The following is an 18825-nucleotide window of genomic DNA, read 5'->3' as shown; positions in this document are numbered from 1 at the left end:
AGATGGATTTAAAAGGAGATCTTAGTTAATAAGTTAAAGATGAAAAAACCTCCTGGACTTTATGTAAGACAGCATGAAAACAGAACTACTCATGAGAAGTAGTATTTTAATAAAATAGTCATTAGAGTGATTTCACATTTTACCATGATCCGTGGTGGGCCTCCATGAAGGGAGAATATGGTAGTGACTTTAGTTATTAACACTTTTTAAAGAGGGGTTTTATATGTAACTGTGGGAAATAAAAATTTGAGATTAAAAACTATGGTGAAATTTTACATTTATTTAAATCTATCAGTATTTTGTTTACAGTTCTGCTTCCCAAGATATCTTACCTGTAGACATAATAATGACTTTTGAAATGGTTCGTATTCAGTAAATATTTGTCAGCAAATGAGTAAGAACTGGGTGAACCAGAAGATCGTTCTTATGTTCCAATCCTTAATGTAAATTATAACAACAGCAGAGATGAAATTCTTACCAAAGTGTCCAGTCGTGGCCACAGTACGGCTGAACATTTCCAAGGTAGAATCCCAGAGACTGAGTGACCTCCACAAGATTGGTAAAGTCGAGGCTAATGCTATTGAAAAGGACAGATGTCATGATAATCTCATCAATGGCCCATACATCTTCTCCCTGGGAAGAATGATATGGTTGCCACCATCTGAACTGGATTCCAAACTGTCTTGCATCATCTGGTAACTCTACGGAGATTATTCTAAAAATAAATAAACAAATAAAAGTAAAAATTCAGATTACTTTGGTATCTTAAAATACAAACGTTCACAACAGCATATTTTTTCTCGTAGTATAGCATTAAAAAAATAGTTCTCCCACTATTATAAACATTCTTCTGAGATTTCCAATTTCCTGTCTGACTCAAACAAAGTCTTCCAAACCCATCAAAAAATGTGACTGCTTGCATTCATCTGCTCAGAAAAGCTAACTCAATAAAACACAGTTGTTGTCAAAGTGGCAGGATTTGTCTTAGTCTGAAAAAGGAGCTTGGGCATCTTGTTACACATATTACAGTTTGAGGCTGGTTGGAACTGCGGCCCTTCCTAATTCCCGTCAGTTGAACACAGTGTATGAGGTGACTTGCTGTGTCATGGTGGCCATGACAACAAACCTGTATGTGACAAATGGGGAAGAAAATTAAGAATAATATCTAATTTCCAGGAGCAATTACTGTACACAGCAGCAGGAACCATACATTAATTGCCACTGCAATGACATCTGCTTGAAAGCTCCATAAATCACATTCCATGCTGCTCACATCCATACACAAGGTGAGACATGAAGCAAATGGCAAATGGAACATTTGTCTCCATCAATGTACAATTAAACACCAGGAGAGGTGTTAGCAGTAAACACATGCTAAAGGGACTGAGTCTTTTTCCTAGTGAGCAAAGGAAAGCTCCCTAAGACAGGTGACTAGTTGGGTAACTTAGAAACAAATTATTTAAAAACTTCAGTGTCTAAGGCTGGAATGAATTAGAAATTAGATTGATTTTCATATTTGTATTATGTTTCTTCTTATTGTGTCAAGAAATGTTAAAACCATGGAAATGTAATTTCTCATGTAGAGTTATTAAAAATAATGCCTATTTTCTCTTTAAATAATTTGTATATGGAAATATGGGATAGAATAACATGATTTTCATCACTATTAATTATACAAATGACCAGTAAAAAACAGGCAGAATTTTTTGCAATGGGAGAAAATGTACTTTTTAAATAAGGAAAAATCATTATTCAAATATAGAAATATAAATTTAAAAACAGTGCTTAAATTAAAAAGACAGAACAGTAATTTTTATGGTTTTTAAATACTTTTAAATACTTTTGGTCTTAAAAACTTTAAATCTGTGAATTTTTTTACCCATGTGAATTTATTAGAAGGAAAGAATAAAATTTAAATTGAGTATTTTAGTAATTTTCACTTTAATTTCTAAATATTTTTATTAAATAGTCAAGTAACTATATTTATTTATATTAACATACCAAATATGTAAAGAAATTAATTAAACTATATTCAAACTGGCTCCATAATGAAAAAAATCATGCATTAATTTAATCATTTAATTTGATCATCATGTTATTAGAAAATTATAATTTTCCTTTATAATAATTTTAAAAGCAATTACTATTCTCTGATGAAAATAAATATAATTTAAAAATAACAACTGAGGGGTGCCTGGGTGGCTCAGGTGGTTGACTGTTCAACTCTTGATTTCAGATCAGGTCATGATCCTAGGGCTGTGGGATCAAGCCTTATGTCAGACTCTGTGCCAAGCATGGAGCCTGCTTGGGACTCTCTTTCTCTCTCTCTCTCTCTCTCTCCCCCCCCCCCCCCCCACCTCAGCCCCTTTCCCCAGCTTATATGTGTGCACTCTTTCTTAAAAAAAACCCCAAAAACCAAAAAACTGAAAAGTAGAATTTTTCAGGCAACTTTAAAGTTTATTTTCATTTATTTCCTTATTTTAGTGCATATACATATGTGTGTGTGATAACAGTAATTGAAATGACCAATATTTTCCTTGGCAATGATATTAAGACTACAGGTCTGTAATCAGACTGTTGGGTTAAAGTCCCCACTCTGACACCTAATGGTTAATAACTTTGCAGCTGCAGGGAAGGTACTCAACTTCTATGTTCCTCAGCACCTTCATCTGTGAAGTTGGAATAATATCCTTATGCCAAAGTCAGATACACTTTTTGGTTTTTCACTATCATGTCTTAGCATCTAGAATAGTATCTGGCACATATCAAAAACTCAACAAATTCTTGCTGCATAAATGAAGTACACGTTGTCACTATACCCTGATAGAAATTTGAATACTGAGACACAAAAAGGTTGAATATTCTCTCTAATGTTAAGCAGCTTTTAAGTGGCAATGCCAGGAGCTGCACCTAGACAGCATGGCTCTCGAGCCTGTACTCTTAACAATTACGTCCTATCATGAGGTGGGGTGGGAATCTCTGTTTCCACCACTCTGCATATGGCATCAGCTCATTACAATACCTTTGGAACCATTTGATCAGAAGATTCCTGGATGGGATCCCAGGGATTTGGGTCAACTTTCTGTATCGTTCTTCCTTTTGGGGTAGATACTAAGCTCACACATTTTTGTAATCAAATACAGCAATCAAAACAAAAATAAAATAAAAATAGGCTTTATAAAAATTTTAGAATAAGAAACAAGCCCTATAATTAAGACAAATCTAGAATAATTTTAGTTTCAGCAGTGATATAAAGTTTTACATCGAAAATGCCAATTAGTGCACAACGTTCTAGTCAGTTTGAATTAAAAGATTAACTTAGATGAATGTACAGGCTTTAAAATTTATAAATAGAAAGCAGACAGGGTTCTTTTACTTACTGAGTGACTCATAGGGAAAAGAATTATTAGAAATTGGCTGGAAGTAACAGTGGTTAGCTAACTAGAATATCTAATTTATGGGTCATACTTCATTTTGGAACAGCCATGGCAGGAAGGGACAACATGGAATTGACAGTAGTTACAGGCAGCAATTTAGACAGAAGAAAATACAGCAAATGGCTAAAGGCATCAAGATACATTTAACTCTCCTGTGAAGAATTTACATGGTTTGTATTATTTATCATGTAAAATATAATTTAGTATCCAGAATAGATCAAATTCTACTTCTGCCATGTCACTTTTATTAATATTTGTAAGAAAGAGGGGGATGGAGGAAGAGTCTCATGGGCAGACGTACATACAATTGAAAATAAAAGTGTTCTTGACACCTCTACCATGTTCTCTTTTTAAAAAAAATCTCCACTCGGATCTTAATCTTTCAAGCTATGCACATACCTAGTTCTGAAAAGCCATGTTGATTCTGCTTAGAAGAAAAATGTTGCTGTCAAATGGCAGGCAAGATTAAATGCACCTTTGCAATAGCACATTTAATGTGTAATTATTTTTCATATCAACAAAGATTAATTAAATTTCATGATAAAGATTGATTATTGAATTTTGGACCTGTCCATCTTTGTTAGAAAAAATTGTGTTTTAGACCAAGTTAACTTAGGACAGTGATATTTTCGTCCTGCTTTCATTATTATCAACCTGCTTTTCATTTAATTGTCTTTTAATGTTTTCTATGGAGAGTCTGTGAAGTGTGTTTTTGGTATTCATATTGTCTACTGAGTGAGAAAGTTAAGGTTAGCCTTTCACTTACTTTTACAGGGAACACTCAACACATCTGATGTGTTCTTAAAATTTTATAATGTAAACAATTACAACTCATAACAGTTGTTAGCTATTTTCTTGTTACATGCTACTTTCTTTTCTATGAAAATTAAATTTCTCATTTGTTTACAAACACTTAAATATAGGGACTGCTCTAGGCAACAACTTTCAGTATATAAAGTCTAGCATCAGTGCCCCTGTCTTTTTGCCACAGTGCCAATGCAAACCTCAGTGCCCAAAACCCTTGCTCTCTTTCATATTTCCCTGTGATCAAAATGTACTTCCAGGAAGGCAAATGGTGTTAGTTCTTCACTAACTGTGAATGTAGCCATAGTGTTACCTCTTCTAGTGGTATTTAATTTTCCCATCCTCCTCTTGTGCAATTTTCTAAAGAATTTCAGTGAGTAGGTCAATACTGTCCTAGAAGGGGAGACAGCCCTCTGGGCATTGCTAAAAATGTACCACCAGTGGTGATTACTATTCTGACAACATCGAAGGATGCCTCTGCTTCAAGTAAAACTTAAATCTCACAATTGCAACTATAGATTATGAAATGTATAAGCTAAAGAAAAACAGAAGTGGCCTGAAGAAAGAACTTTAAAAATATCCTCACCCTTCAATCTTTGGCAGGGACTCTACATATTACATGCAAATTTTAAATACATACTTGTTATCAGGTTTTAGAATTATTGTCTCATATGATTTATTATAACATATTATAATGTATTGCTAACAAATAGTTGTTAACAGAGTTTATAATTTAGTGTCATATCAAAATCATATCTAATAGGCTGATAGGCTGCAGTATAGTTGAATAAGGGAAATAGTGTTAACTATTTTTCTCTTTCCTAGGCATCAAAATATTTCCCTTAGATGTATATTTCAAAATATGAGAACAAATTTCTTCAAATTATCAGAAATCAGTAAGACAAATGAAATAGAAGAATGTGGCTTGCTAGTTTTTTATTACAAGACACATTAATCTTTGTCCTCACCATCTCTCAATGGAAAAATATCTGATCTACACCAGTTGACTGATGATTTCCCCAGGAAGGAGATATCACTCTAATCATTTTTCCAAATGCTTTCCAACGTACCTGGGCTCATGATAGTTGAGATATGAATAGTGCTCCAAGAGTTTCCAAGTTATCCCATTATCGTAAGAATAATGCAGTAAAACTCCTTCACCAGGCTGGTCAGGGGCTCTGCATGTGCTCAGAACAGACTTGCTCCCTAGCCTCAGTGTGAACTGGAGAAACCTAGATATGAATTGTCTGTAATTAGCATATGCATAAACATTTGTATCATAATGTTCATTTTGGCTTATAAAGAATTTCAAACAAATTTAAATGAATTACTGAAAAGCTGCATGTTTCTACTCATCTCTTATAAAATGTAAGTAATTTCACTGTGAGATGTATGAATATGTGTAGAAGATGAGGTCAATGCACGTTTATATGCAGATATATCCATGCAAAACATGAGTATATATTTATACATACTTGTATACTATGCACTTGTGTACATACACTTAAAATGCCAATCATTCCTTTACTGCATTATTTATGAGGCACTGGGGGAAGGGAAGATGTAGAATAAATCTAATCAGCCTCTGCAAGCTGTCAAATAAATAAAACTACATAAATAATTAACTAGCCCTTGGCTTAAGAACACAGTTTTGATGCTAACATTTCATATGTTTAAAAACCAGTCAGTCATTAGTATCTTAAAGTCATCAGTAAGCCTTTTAATTTATTAAAAACTAGGACAAATTAACCCTATAGCAACTAACTGTAAGCTCTCTCTAGATTAAAAATCGAAAGATGTACATATCAACAACAACAAAAAAAGGAAAATAAATAGATCTAAATTCAATCATTAGCATCTGGTTTCTATATGTATTCCACCCTGCCTTAACTCACCTGGACTGTGAGCTGTCAAGGAAAGACGTAATGAGCTGACGCCTTCCATCTTTGTTGAAAACCAGGGCCTTACCACTGGCCAAGACACCACAACCAAAGCTGACTTCAGCACCACGGATAGAGTAAAAGTTATGGTAAGAGGAGAGCCTGGAACTGCCGAAGCTTTCAGAAATAAACATTGGGAATGTCTGGGATGCCATCTCACAGGCTGGGCCAGAAAATCCAGGGTCACACCTGAAAGAGATATCACAAAATATTTTTTTTTAAAGAATCTTCTATTTTTCTTTTTTTAAAAATGTTTTTATTTATTTTTGAAGGGGAGAGACAGAGCATGACTGGGGGAGGAACAGAGAGAGAGGGAGACACAGAATCTGAAGCAGGATCCAGGCTCTGAGCTGTCAGCACAGAGCCCAAAGCGGGGCTCGAACCCACGAACTGTGAGATCATGACCTGAGCCGAAGTCGGACGCTCAACTGACTGAGCCACCCAGGCGCCCCAAAATATCACGAAATAATATCTTAAGCTGTTGGTCCTTACAGAGGTCCATGAATCTAATTCAAGGAGGAGGAAGTCCAGGGGCCAGCATTTGATTGAATGGTAGGTGAGGCTCATTAGTCTCTGGAAAATACTGAATCTGAAGACTTGATAAAGTCAATTGACTGAAATATTACAAAAGAATATAGTCTTTACACAGCCCTGCTATAAAAAGCTTCTGATTAAAACAATAATTCAGCACTCATCTTTAACCAATGCCAGTGATTCATCTGTGAATGCATCTACATCTGTGCACATTTCCAATGTAAAGTTTTTGTAAAAGTTATGTTATTGCATATATAATTTTATTCATAATGATGTTCATTAAATTCATAAAAAATAAATAAAAAATACTTCCAAAGATATCTAGAATAAATTTTCTCTAAGAACAAATGTAAAAATACACATTACGTTTGTGATAGAAATTATTTGAAATATTTGGAAAAGATTGGAAAATAAATCTATCTTTATTTCAAACTTAGGTTGACATTATAAAGGGAATGTGAACACCTTCACCAAGATAGATGTCCTTAGCAGAACTGTGTTGTCCCACGGTGGAATCCCAAATTAGTAGTGCTTCAAGAAAAAGAACAAAATAAACCCCACACAACAACTTGTCTCCTACCACATATATATATATATATATATATATATATATATATATATATATATATTTAAAGTATTTTTTAAAATGTTTTTAATGTTTATTTATTTTTGAGACAGAGAGAGGCAGAGTGTGAGTGGGGAAGGGGTAGAGAGAGAGAGAGAGGGGGGCGCAGAATCTGAAGCAGGCTCCAGGCTCTGAGCTATCAGTACAGAGCCTGATGCGGGGCTCAAACTCACAGACTATGAGATTGAGCTAAGGTCGGATGCTTGACCGACTGAGCCACCCAGGCGCCCCACTTTCTACTATATTTATATTAGGACACTCATCACAGATAACTCACTAGTTGAATATCAGAAACCTCTTATATTCTAAGGCATTTACATATCAGGAATTAGTTTTAAATTCTTTATTTTCATTGTACTATTTATTTTTCACTATATATATACTATGTCACCCATTATAAAATAAAATTGGTGTCTTTTTTTGGGTGGGGTAAGGAGCGTTCATCTAAGCATTCAAAACTTCCTAAAATTGGAAGCATTTATAAAGCAGTGTAGGGCCAATAAAGTGATATTATGGCATAACTTTGAAAGCTACTTGTTTAGCACTGGTGTATCAAATGTGTATTGGATATTCTGAGGGAGAAGGTTTACAGTCGTCATCATGTTATCAAGGAAGTTGGACCCTACTACAGCATGAAGTCTGAAGGTTGTCTTGGCATTAGGGATGGGATTGGGAAAGAAAAACAGTATTTATGTAGCATGTAAATAAGCCTCACACAGTTTGCTTCTTTCCCATGTTATCTCATTGATTTAAACTGTGAATAGCCAAGTAATTTCCAAGAAGGATAAACAAATTAGCTAAAGAAGACACATTTTGACATTGGAGAGCTATATGTGGTTTACCATGGCATTTCAGGGCAAATGCATTTCTGTGTATCTTAAATGTGTCTTCTTAGGACCACTGTTTGGACAGAAATTGGTGATCATTTAGAGAAGACTCACACTGGAGTCAGTTCCCATTTAGTGGTTTTGGAAGTGTACTTTTAATCAAAAGTTATATAATTGGGATAAAATGTTGATAAGGATTCCATTCATATATTTAAAAATACATTTGTAGTCTTTGTTTTGCAGTGAAACAGTAGGGTAACAGGAGATTTCAGGAATGGCATGAGGCTCTCCTGACTCTAAATATAGCCTCTGCAGGTTTTTCTACCCATCCTCAAGTGTAGCATTATGGTCACCTTGAATGTCAAGATAAAAGGAGGCCTTCTGCCCTTCTCACTAGAACCTCTAACAGGGGTGGGCTTATCAGAATAAAGACTTATCAGTTTTGAAATCCAGGCCTGAGTATTGCACACAGGCAAAAACATGTTAGGCAGCAGGAGAGGTGGAATCCTGGTAGCAAATAATAGCAGTGATGAGGGGAGCAAAGTGAGAAGAGAAACAAAGCTGCAGGGGCCCCAAATTCAAGCATCTGTTTAAGAGAAATAAATGGTACCAAATATAAATTTCTTTTCTATGCAATTTTGCTCATGCTTGACAAAGCATATATTGCCGGAAAAGGATGTAGTAGTCACCAGGGCACCTGGGTGGCTCAGTCGGTTTAGCATGTGACTTCCGCTCAGGTCATGATCTCCCAGTTAGGGAGTTCAAGCCCGCATGGGGCTCTGTGCTGACAGCTCAGCGCCTGCAGCCTGCTTCGGATTGTGTGTGTGTGTGTGTGTGTGTGTGTGTGTGTGTGTGCCTCTCTCTCTCCCTCCCCTGCTCAGGTTTTGTCTCTTTCTCTCTCAAAAATAAACATTAAAAAAATTTTTTTTAAAAAAGGATGTAGTAGTCAAACAGTGCAGCCACAGATGAACAAAACCATTGAATATTATGTAAAATGTCATCAGAAATAGGGAAAAAAAACTCAAGTTATAACTGGTGAAAATATTCTGCAAAACCTTAGAAGGAGGAAAAGGCCATGATTGTTCAAAATGATGTATGGTGTTAAAAAACAAACAAACAAACAAAAAACCAATGCCCAAAGGCATAACAGGGCCATTCAGATTTCTGTTTGCATCCATCATGAGTGACACAGGTGGTTGCCTTAATAAAACCACTGAATGCTAACAGGATATTGTACACGAAAAATGAAGTATGAAGTAGAATTACTGTAATTATAGATGGGTTTTTTAGAAATAGCACTTTTTTTTTTTTAGAAATAGCACTTTCTATTTTCATTAATAAAAGCAGTTGTCATTTCAGATAATTTGTTTTCAGAACTTTTCAGGACAACTTTCAGGAATTACAAAGATGTCTGGCATTCTTGTGTTCATTTTATTTGAAATGCACTTAAGGAGAGGATGGCCTGGATATGGACAATAGATGAAGATAATAACTTGAGGAAAACACCAGATAATGCTTCACAGATCTAATGAGTCAGTCTTTTGGGGTAGGAGTTGGTGGTTTTATTCAAAAGCACAGAGACACATATTCACTGGTTTTTTAAATAATTTTTTTTAAGTTTATTTATTTATTTTGAGAAAGAGAGAGAGAGAGAAGGAGAGAAAGAGAGAGAAAGGGAAAGGGGCACAGAGACAGGGAGAAAGAATCCCAAGCAGGCTCTACACCATCAGCACAGAACCCAACGTGGGGCTCGTACCCATGAACCATATCATGACCCGAGCCGAAATCAACAGTTAGGTGCCTGACTGAGCCACTAGGTGCCTCTTCACTTTTGGAATATGAATAGGAACTTTTCAATTCTTTAATACTTTCTATTGTGCAGAGTGACTTCTTTGTTAATTAAATTCACTGCAACATAGTTAAGAAGTTAACGTGACCCTCTACTCTCAGTGCTGACAAGTGTCTTGCCTCATACATATAATTTCCAAATGATCAGGCAGAAATTCCTTTTATGAGTTCTCCGTTAATTAATTACTACTCTTTTTGTTTGGAGGACAAGAAGAGACAAACTAGATGATCAGTTGTTGAAAACTTAGCTGTATAACCGAGATTGTCTGTGGTTTTGGGAATCTCCCAAATATTTTATAATTAAATGTTAATATGGGAATGACATAATACATATGAATACCAATTCTTGTTATAAACATAACACAATGCTTCAGTGGTGACTAGATATTAACTATTTATATATAATTTCAAATTTCATATTCAACATCATTATCATGTAAAATACTTTATATATCATTTTGAAGACCCAAATGATTTTCAAAGGTAAGTAAGATTGCAGAATTATACTCAAAGATGAATTTTCTTATCAAACTGCTAAATTTGGCTCATTCCAGTTTCCTTTAGCCTTGGGTTTATGGGTCAGTAATGATTTTCATAATTCATTTACAAAGCATGCTAGGAATTAAAATATTGAAGCATATTCAATAGCTTCAATAGCATATTGAAGAATGTAACCAAAGACAGAAAAGGCAGTCATCAAACTGTGAAGAATTCAAATTAGTTCACAAATTTACATGAGGTATGCTAAATTTATTTACAATTTAGCTTAATAGAAAAGTTATTTATTCATCAATTTCTACTTACAAAACACACTTAATGTTCTATTATGCTTAAATTCAATTTGGAGTATCCTACTTTGGCCTTCAAAAGACCTCAAAAGCCTAAAATGGAAATTAAAACAAGTTAAAATGACTTGTGGCTTCAATATATAAAGTACGTAATCAAAAAAAAGAAGTATAATTATTATTTTAAAATGCTTACTTGCAACCATGTCGAGTGCACTGTCCTCTGCCAGAACAGAATTTGAGACACGATGGACCAATATAAACTGCAGGCAGAGAAAAAACAGCAAGTAAAAATAAGGCAAAACAAGTGGAAAAACCAAGAAAACATCAGCATGTGAATCAATTTTGTGAAGCAACCCCCATGAAATCTAGTCCATTAAATGCACAGGAATCCAGGGTGACATATAGAGCACTATGTGACAAGTTAAGTGCTTAGCTACAAATTTGCTGGAAATGTTTTAAGTTAATTCTTTCAAGATTTTAATGTTTCATAGCAAAAAAAAAAAAAAAGGTAAGAACATATGATTTGGGTTCCTTAATGGAGTCTCTTTGGCTAAAATGATTTCAGGAAGAATATTAGTGCTTCTGAGTTGAACGTTCTACAGTTTAATTTCTTTAGGTAGAACTAATTTTCAAAGGACCAATTTGATATATCATGAAATAGAGACATTATAATTTAATTAAAAACTATAACTAACTCTTCCTTAATCCATCTGCACTAGATGAGCCTATCTGCTAGAAACCCATAGCCCCCTGTACTTTTCTCTTAATAATCTTTATAATTTGCAGTATATGCTTGTGTAAATTTCTTTTCTTAAATAACATCTATCTATGCCAGTTGACCATAAGTTTGTGAGTGCGGAGTCACCACCTGATCCGCTTATTGTTACCTTGACAAGGCCCATCCCAGTACCTGATTCAGGATCTCAACTAACGTCATTAAATAAATAAATCCCAGGTTTTGCCTTCTAGGATAGTTGGTTCACACAACTGATGGGGTTGGAATAAATGTCTCTTATGTTTATCAATAACCAATATAATGCATCTCCTTGGTATGGAAGGGGAAACACTGAAAGCCATAGTTTACACTATGAAGAGTTTAGCTCAATTCTTAAACTGCTTTGCAAGATAAAATGACAATTTACAAGGCTTGGAGACAGGGGTGACTTGGAAGAGGAGAGAACTGTCATCTGAAAAGTATATTAACTAGAAGCAAATATGTTCAGGAGACAGAAATTTTCTAGGACAGGAATTATCTGCTAGATTTTAGGAGAGTGACAGTAATGATTTTGAAGTTGTTTCCTGTTCTGTGAGGCTCTATAACCCTTTACTGTCAATACAAATCCCAATTCCAATAAAGCCTTTGCGCACTTGAACAAAAAAACAACTATAACTTCCATTCTTATCTGGGAGAAATCTATAACATCTTGCAGATGATTGTTAAATATCCTTCTAAACATTAACCCATCCTTCCTGAAGTGGGGAGTTAAAATAAAATCTGTCGTGCATTGTCTTCTCAGAAATGCATATCTTTTCCTAAATGGTGGGCTTGACTGATAACGATGTTATAAACCTAAATTCTAATCACTGGAATATCAAGAAAAGGATTCCTAATGGTTGAATGGTAGGCTCTGAGATACTCAGGCTCAAATATATTTATAGATATTAAGCCTCTTGATAATTAGCACAATGAATAACATAACAAAGTGTGAAAAGGGAACAAAACCAATGAGGAATTAGAGATGCAACAGTTGTTAAGACCTCACATGTTCAATTTTAGGCACAGATTTGCCATCCATTATCATCTTCTTTTCTGTCTTGTAATCATGCCAAAATAGTTACATGATTTCATTTTATTTTTATTTTTTTATTTGAGAAACAGAGAGAGAGAGAGCAAGCATGGGTATGGGAGAGGAGCGGGGGGCAGTGGGGGGAGACAGAGAGAGAGAGAGAGAGAGAGAGAGAGAGAGAGAGAGAATCTTAAGCAGGCTCCATGCTCAGTGTGGAGCATAATGTGGGGCTGGATCCCATAACCCTGGGATCATGACCTGAGCCAAAATCAAGAGTCAAATGCTCAACCAACTGAGCCACCTAGGCATCCCTAAATGATTTCATTTTAAAATAAATTTCCCTGTGGCCTATGCTCCTACAAACACTTGTTCTCTGGAGCCAGTAATTCAAGTGTGATGCAAAGCAGGCCAGGAAAAACTCTTGGCTGAAGGAAACTGATGGTTGAGGAAGAGAGCAGATAGTAGGTTGTATGGTTAAAGCTACGGGTTTTAGGTGTCAAATAAACCTGGATTCAAATTCCTGTTTCACTTGGGAAACTCTGGATAAGTGATTTATCCTGTCTAAGCCTCAGTGTCCCTATTCTTTAAAGTAGGATAATAATCCTTGGAGGAAGAGTAAATGAAATGTTCATGCTTAGCAGGCTGCCTGGAACCATACAGTTATGATCATCACGATATTGGGGTCAAGAATCCTTCCTGCTCCATCTGCCTTGCTGGGCTCCACTAGACAGCAAAGTGCTGAGAAATCAGGAAAGGGCTTCACTCTTCTGTAGCTTGGAAAAGCCTACAGACTGTGTTCCCAGAACATGATTTTATGGCTGCAGAAGGATTTATTCTAAGTTCTGTAAGTGCTTCATTGCATTTTGCAGGGTCACTCTGGAGGCTGCCCTACAGTGTACCTATGTTCAAAAAGCTTCCACTGCAAAAAAAATTTCAACAATAAAACAAGACTCTTCCAGTCAATGAAAAAAATTGCAATTAAGAATCGTGTCATCCTTCCCTGCAAACACTGGGGTCATCGGGATTCACAGCATGAGTAAGTTGATAGGTTCCTTTTTCCTATGAGTGTGGAAAGGTCAGCTTTGTTTTTACCCCTATTATTAATTTAATCAAGCTGAGAATATTAGAAAGTGATTAACAAACATACTTTGCCCTAGGATTTTCCGTTCTGCTAGGAATTTCAGGATAATTCTGAAAATACTTTCTGTACACACTAGCAGGAAAAACATATCTAACAAAAGTAGGATATTGACCTGTTTTTTTGTCTATGTTTGTTTTCCTTGACATCCTTTTGGCATTCCATAGTGAAGTGGGAGAGATTTCAGAAGTGTTCTTTGGCAAGTTGGCACACATTTCTCTTGGGAAAGACTGAGTGTATGTCCTCTTCAAGCCTCATGAAGAAGCCGGAGAGCAGGTCTTGTTTTTGTGAACACCTCACACATAGGATGATAACAGAATCGAGGCGATTCTGTCCCAAGTTTTGCATCTGACATACAGTGCTAACCATGCTCTTTTCATATATTCTTACCTTTTCTCATTCTACTCAAAACAAGATGGTGGGACCCTTTCTGACTTAGTAATTGCCTTGCTTAGGAAATTTAGATATTCTTTTCATAGGCTTATATGTGCTTCACAGCACTCTTAATTTCCTCATTTGCTTTAGTATTGGTTTTTCGATTTCTTTGATTATTATCAAAGTAATATAAGTTCATTATAGGACCCGTAAAAGTATGACAGCAGGGTAAAAGTCACCCATATCCCATTATTCAGAGGTACATACTTATTCCCTAGAACTAGTGAACAGGCATTGTAATTCAAATGCTATGCAAAATGTTCTGCCAGTGGAGAAACTGCATTTTTAAAATTAATTAATTAATTAATTTCTTTATTTATTCTGAGGGAGAGAGTGAGACAGAATAGGGGAGGGGCAGCGAGAGGAGAGAGAGAATGCTAAGCAGGCTCCTCACCACCAGCACAGAGCCCCAGGGTGGGGCTTGAGCTCTTGAACTATGACATCATGATCTGAGTCAAAATCAAGAGCCATTCGCTTAATCGACTGAGTCACCCAGGCGCCCAAAACTTCTTTTAAACAAATTAACCCTTTAGATGGTTTTGCAAACATACTATGTTTATACCTATATAACTAATGTGGTCTTTGAAGTCCGGGCCTTTTATTGGTCTTCTCTGAATACAGAGTGTTTAAAGAATTTACATTGGCTCATCAGTAAGTTTTCTTGCCTGAAGTTATTCCTGAGTTTCAAGAATGTATTCCACTAAATGTGTATCCATTTTTAAATTATTCAAAGTAGCAAAAAGATTATTAAAACATGGAAAATCAGCATGAAAGAATGAGGTAGGCTTTTCCTACTTTATAAAATCGATCAAAGACAGTGGCTATGCTAAGTTTGCTTAAGTATTGACATTTTGTCCCTCCTTCCCTCCCTTTCTACTTCCTTGTAGTATAACTTTTCAGTCAAATTGATATACTCTGAAAATAAGAAATCGATGACACTTCCTGTAATTAGAATTATTAAGAAAAACAGGCTATTAATAACAAATATAAGAAATTGAGTCATGCATCCCAATAACTTAAAATATCTTCTCTCATGTGCACCTGTTATAAGTGACATTGGCTTTAAAGTTATGCAAAAATGATCAACAATTCGCTTAAAAATTAATGATAACATAGGATATTTTATGTATATCTAAATTTTCTTGTTATGCACTTTTCTGAGAAGGAGGTAGAAGTTTCACTTCAGAACTTTCATTTGAGAGATGATGTTCCCTTAATGTGTGGTGTCTGCATCTAAAAGATAAGCCTTCCAGATGTTGTGGTAGTTACTAAGAGAAGAATGGCTCTTATTTTAATACATGCAGTATGGTAAGTATTTATGTTAATTTTGTGTAAAACATTCAAAGAAAATGTTAGGATATCCCCTGTCATCAACTGTGAATTTGAGTTTCAGGGCTTTTAAATTCTGTATGTTGAAACATTCTTGCATCTAATATTGCTGACTCTGCTGCCTTTTTTTTCTGATTGTGCATCCCTGGGCTTCTAACGGAATGCAAAGGAGAAAGGGAAGAAAGGGCGTTTAATGAATCGCAAGACCATGACTTAGAAATGTGATTAAGTCTGTGCCAACGAACAAAAGCACAGGAAGACTCTACATCAATGGCATGTGATTATGACAGGCATAAACTAACCATTATCAATTGCCCACATGTTTCCAAGGATTGGTCCCGTTTGTCTCCAGCGAATTCTGGTGTCCCTGGTTAGTGCTGCGTTAGGAAGGGGAATCGTTATTCGGTTCCACCTGCAAGAAATTTAGCACAAAACAGCTTCAAAACTACATCCACATCTTTTGAACCTATTTTACATCTTTTGATGCTGTAGTTTCCGTATGCTTGGGACAGCACTAAAGTTTGGCAATAAAGTCTTTAAATTCACCTGTGGAGTTTGGCTACAGTTTTAAGACAAGCATATAACTTCTAAAAACATTCATATCACACTAGAGTAATGGGTTTGTTCTTATTAGCAAGTGATATTTGTTTTGTTTTTAGATATTCCTGTAAGAAATTTTTACATCAATACTCAGACTTTAGATATTATTTGAGGATAAGCATCTGTGCAGACATGGGGCTGATTAGCATTGACTGCTTTCTATTTTTTGCTATTCCCTGTCCTATGCACATTTAAATAGAGGCTAAGAAAGAAAATAATTCTCAACTTAATTTTGCCATGCTTGGAAATATTTTTTTATTGGTTTATCCAGTGTTTACTCTGTAAGGTGGTAAGTATTTGGCAGTCATCTTTAATTCTCTGCACAGCCCTCAAAGGGGTGTATCATTGTCCTTAATTTGTGTGGAAAAAGGGGAAAGTTAGGGAGGAAATATCATTACCCAAGTAGATGGCAGAACCAGGATTTGAACCTGGTTCAATTGCACAGCTTAACTTTCTTCCACCTCTCTATGCTGCATCTTTCCCTAAGTAAGTAGTTTGGCAAGAAGCCTTTTGGCAATAACCATGGAATCACTACATAGAATTTAAACTTATGTCTAAGTTTAAGTTATATATATCCAAAATATAAAAGCCAAGAGCATAAATGAATGAATGACCCTACAAATTGTGATCATGCATCAGATTTACTGGTTACTGTCATTTGTTTGTTTGTTTGTTTGTTTGAATGAGATCCTTCCTAAATCACCTGAAGAAGAGAAAGCTCGTTCCTTACCTATTATGAAAAACTATTAGTCTCGAGCTTATTGGTAGATTTTGAGTCACAACATGAATTCAAATCTCCTGATATCTCAGAGAATTTACTTACCCACTGTAGTTTTCGGAGGAGTAGATAGTGCTGTGGGGGAGGTGGGGTCCAGCACATATCTCGGGTAAACACTCAGTGTGGAGGAGGGACCAGGAACGCCCATGGTTGGTGGAAAACTCCAGGCTGACACTGATAACACCAGAACAAGCACAACAAAAAAGGGCAAAGATAACAAAATGAAATGACTCACCTCTGGCTAAGTACAGTAAACACCTGCAGAACTAGTGTAACAAATTTTAAGATGCTGTGTCCAAAATCCTTGTTCTCCCCTCCACTGAAGTCTGACCAGCCTTCAAAGGGCAAACGGTTCAATTACGGCTATAGAAATGAACTATCTTTTGAAGCCAACAAATGGTAGCTTGAGTCTGTGCTCTCCAATTTGATAGATGGCAAGGCAATTACCACGTCTCACACTGCCACCTCATCCTGTGAATGTGAGACTCAAAAAATTCTTAGAAAGGACATGAGCAACACTTCTGAGAAGTGAAACGCAGGAGTCATAGCTCTTGAAGTGTTAATTGATTTCCGTGCCTATTATTAGGGGGTCACTAACCAACATGGGGTCAAGCTTTTCTTCAGTTATTTGTTTTTCTTTTCTCTCAGCAATCTGTCAGCATGGACGGCTGCCACAGCATGTGCAAACACTTCTGATACCTAAGACCGAGCTCTTAGAACCAAGTCATTTCTACTTAAAATTATCCAATCACACTCTGCATATTAATTGAAGAGCTCTTCTTTGGGGGAAAGTGTGTATTTTTTTTTAAAGGATGTTTCATTAAAAATTCAGCTGAAAACCTACGGAGAAGTTGCTCCGACTTAACAGCCAAGTCCACATGTTCATTTTTTAGTTTTAAGATTTTATTTTGTAAGTAATCTCTACACCCGACATGGGGCTTCAACTCACAGCCCTGAGATCAAGAGTCACATGCTCTACCAACTGAGCCAGTCACGTTCCCCTACATGTTCACTTTTAACTGGTTCACACACTCAAAAAATAGGGCTTCCTACCTGTTACCAGGCTGATGTGTTCCACATCCCAGATTAATGGAAAACTGTATCATGTGAGACATTGTAGAAGGCAGAACAGGTAAGACGTGGAAAAAATCCACAGCCCAGACATTCCTGTTATGTCCTTGGTGGTTTTTTTGCCTTAGGCAAAATCTCGTAGCCTGAGTCTGAAGTTCAGGATTGATGACTACAGAAACTAAAGATGGAACCTTCAAAACAAAGGAAACCAAAATCATTCGTAATGCCCTCTACGTGAGTCTGTGAGAATTCTCCTAGATTCAAGCTTGCAATTACTATGCATATAACTGCCATTTGTTAAGCACCAGGGGAGGTCTTGTGTGTTCCATCTGTTATTTCGGGTAGTAGATGTGGTCTTCAGTGGGCATTTGTTTGAGTCACTTAGGACTCTTCCTTTGCGGGCACCTGGAGCTCTCTGTGTGTACTGATCAGGGCCCCTCTACCTGAAGATAAATGAGTGTAAGGTCCTTAAAGTTACCAAAGCATAGGTATCCATTTTATAGATCTTGGCACAAGACAAAAGCAACTTCGCATCAATACTTTATCATCAGTCCTCTTTTAAAGTGAATTTGTATGGTACCAACCGTTGCCAAACTAGGTATTCTGAAAATATGACTCTAGGCAGTAACTGCCAGAGTCAACAAGTTAACCCATGATAACTTACGTAACTCGTTTGGTCTGTGGCGTGCAGAGGACCAGAGCAGGTGTAACGCTAGCTAGTCACAGCTGGAAAACTAGTCCATTATGAAATCCCATGTGCGATAATTTGGGTGACCCTAGCAGATGGAGTGTGCGAATACCTTCTCTGGTTGTTCCCTATTCTAGCTTCAGTGTTAATCACCTGTCTTCTAACTGAAACCATGAAATGCTAGGTGCTGGCTGTG

At 36.2% G+C, this 18825-nt stretch overlaps 1 protein-coding gene across 3 annotated transcripts in view; it reads right to left on the bottom strand.

Moving 5' to 3' along the window:
* Positions 1-18825, bottom strand: part of RELN (reelin) — a 536751-nt gene that overhangs the window by 158231 nt on the left and 359695 nt on the right. For all 3 annotated transcript variants that reach the window (XM_019825367.3, XM_019825368.3, XM_011280339.4), the window contains exons 14-20: positions 17924-18132; positions 16916-17044; positions 15795-15904; positions 10997-11063; positions 6137-6370; positions 5312-5473; positions 479-715 (exon numbers count right to left, since the gene is read on the bottom strand). In XM_019825367.3, the coding sequence (XP_019680926.3) occupies positions 479-715; positions 5312-5473; positions 6137-6370; positions 10997-11063; positions 15795-15904; positions 16916-17044; positions 17924-18132 (1148 nt within the window). The remainder of the gene's footprint in view (positions 1-478; positions 716-5311; positions 5474-6136; positions 6371-10996; positions 11064-15794; positions 15905-16915; positions 17045-17923; positions 18133-18825) is intronic.

This window comes from Felis catus, chromosome A2 (genome assembly GCF_018350175.1).
Source record: "Felis catus isolate Fca126 chromosome A2, F.catus_Fca126_mat1.0, whole genome shotgun sequence".
In the NCBI taxonomy this organism is placed as follows: Eukaryota; Metazoa; Chordata; class Mammalia; order Carnivora; family Felidae; genus Felis; species Felis catus.
Note: the sequence above shows the minus strand (reverse complement) of the source record. Positions and strands in the feature narration are given on the sequence as shown.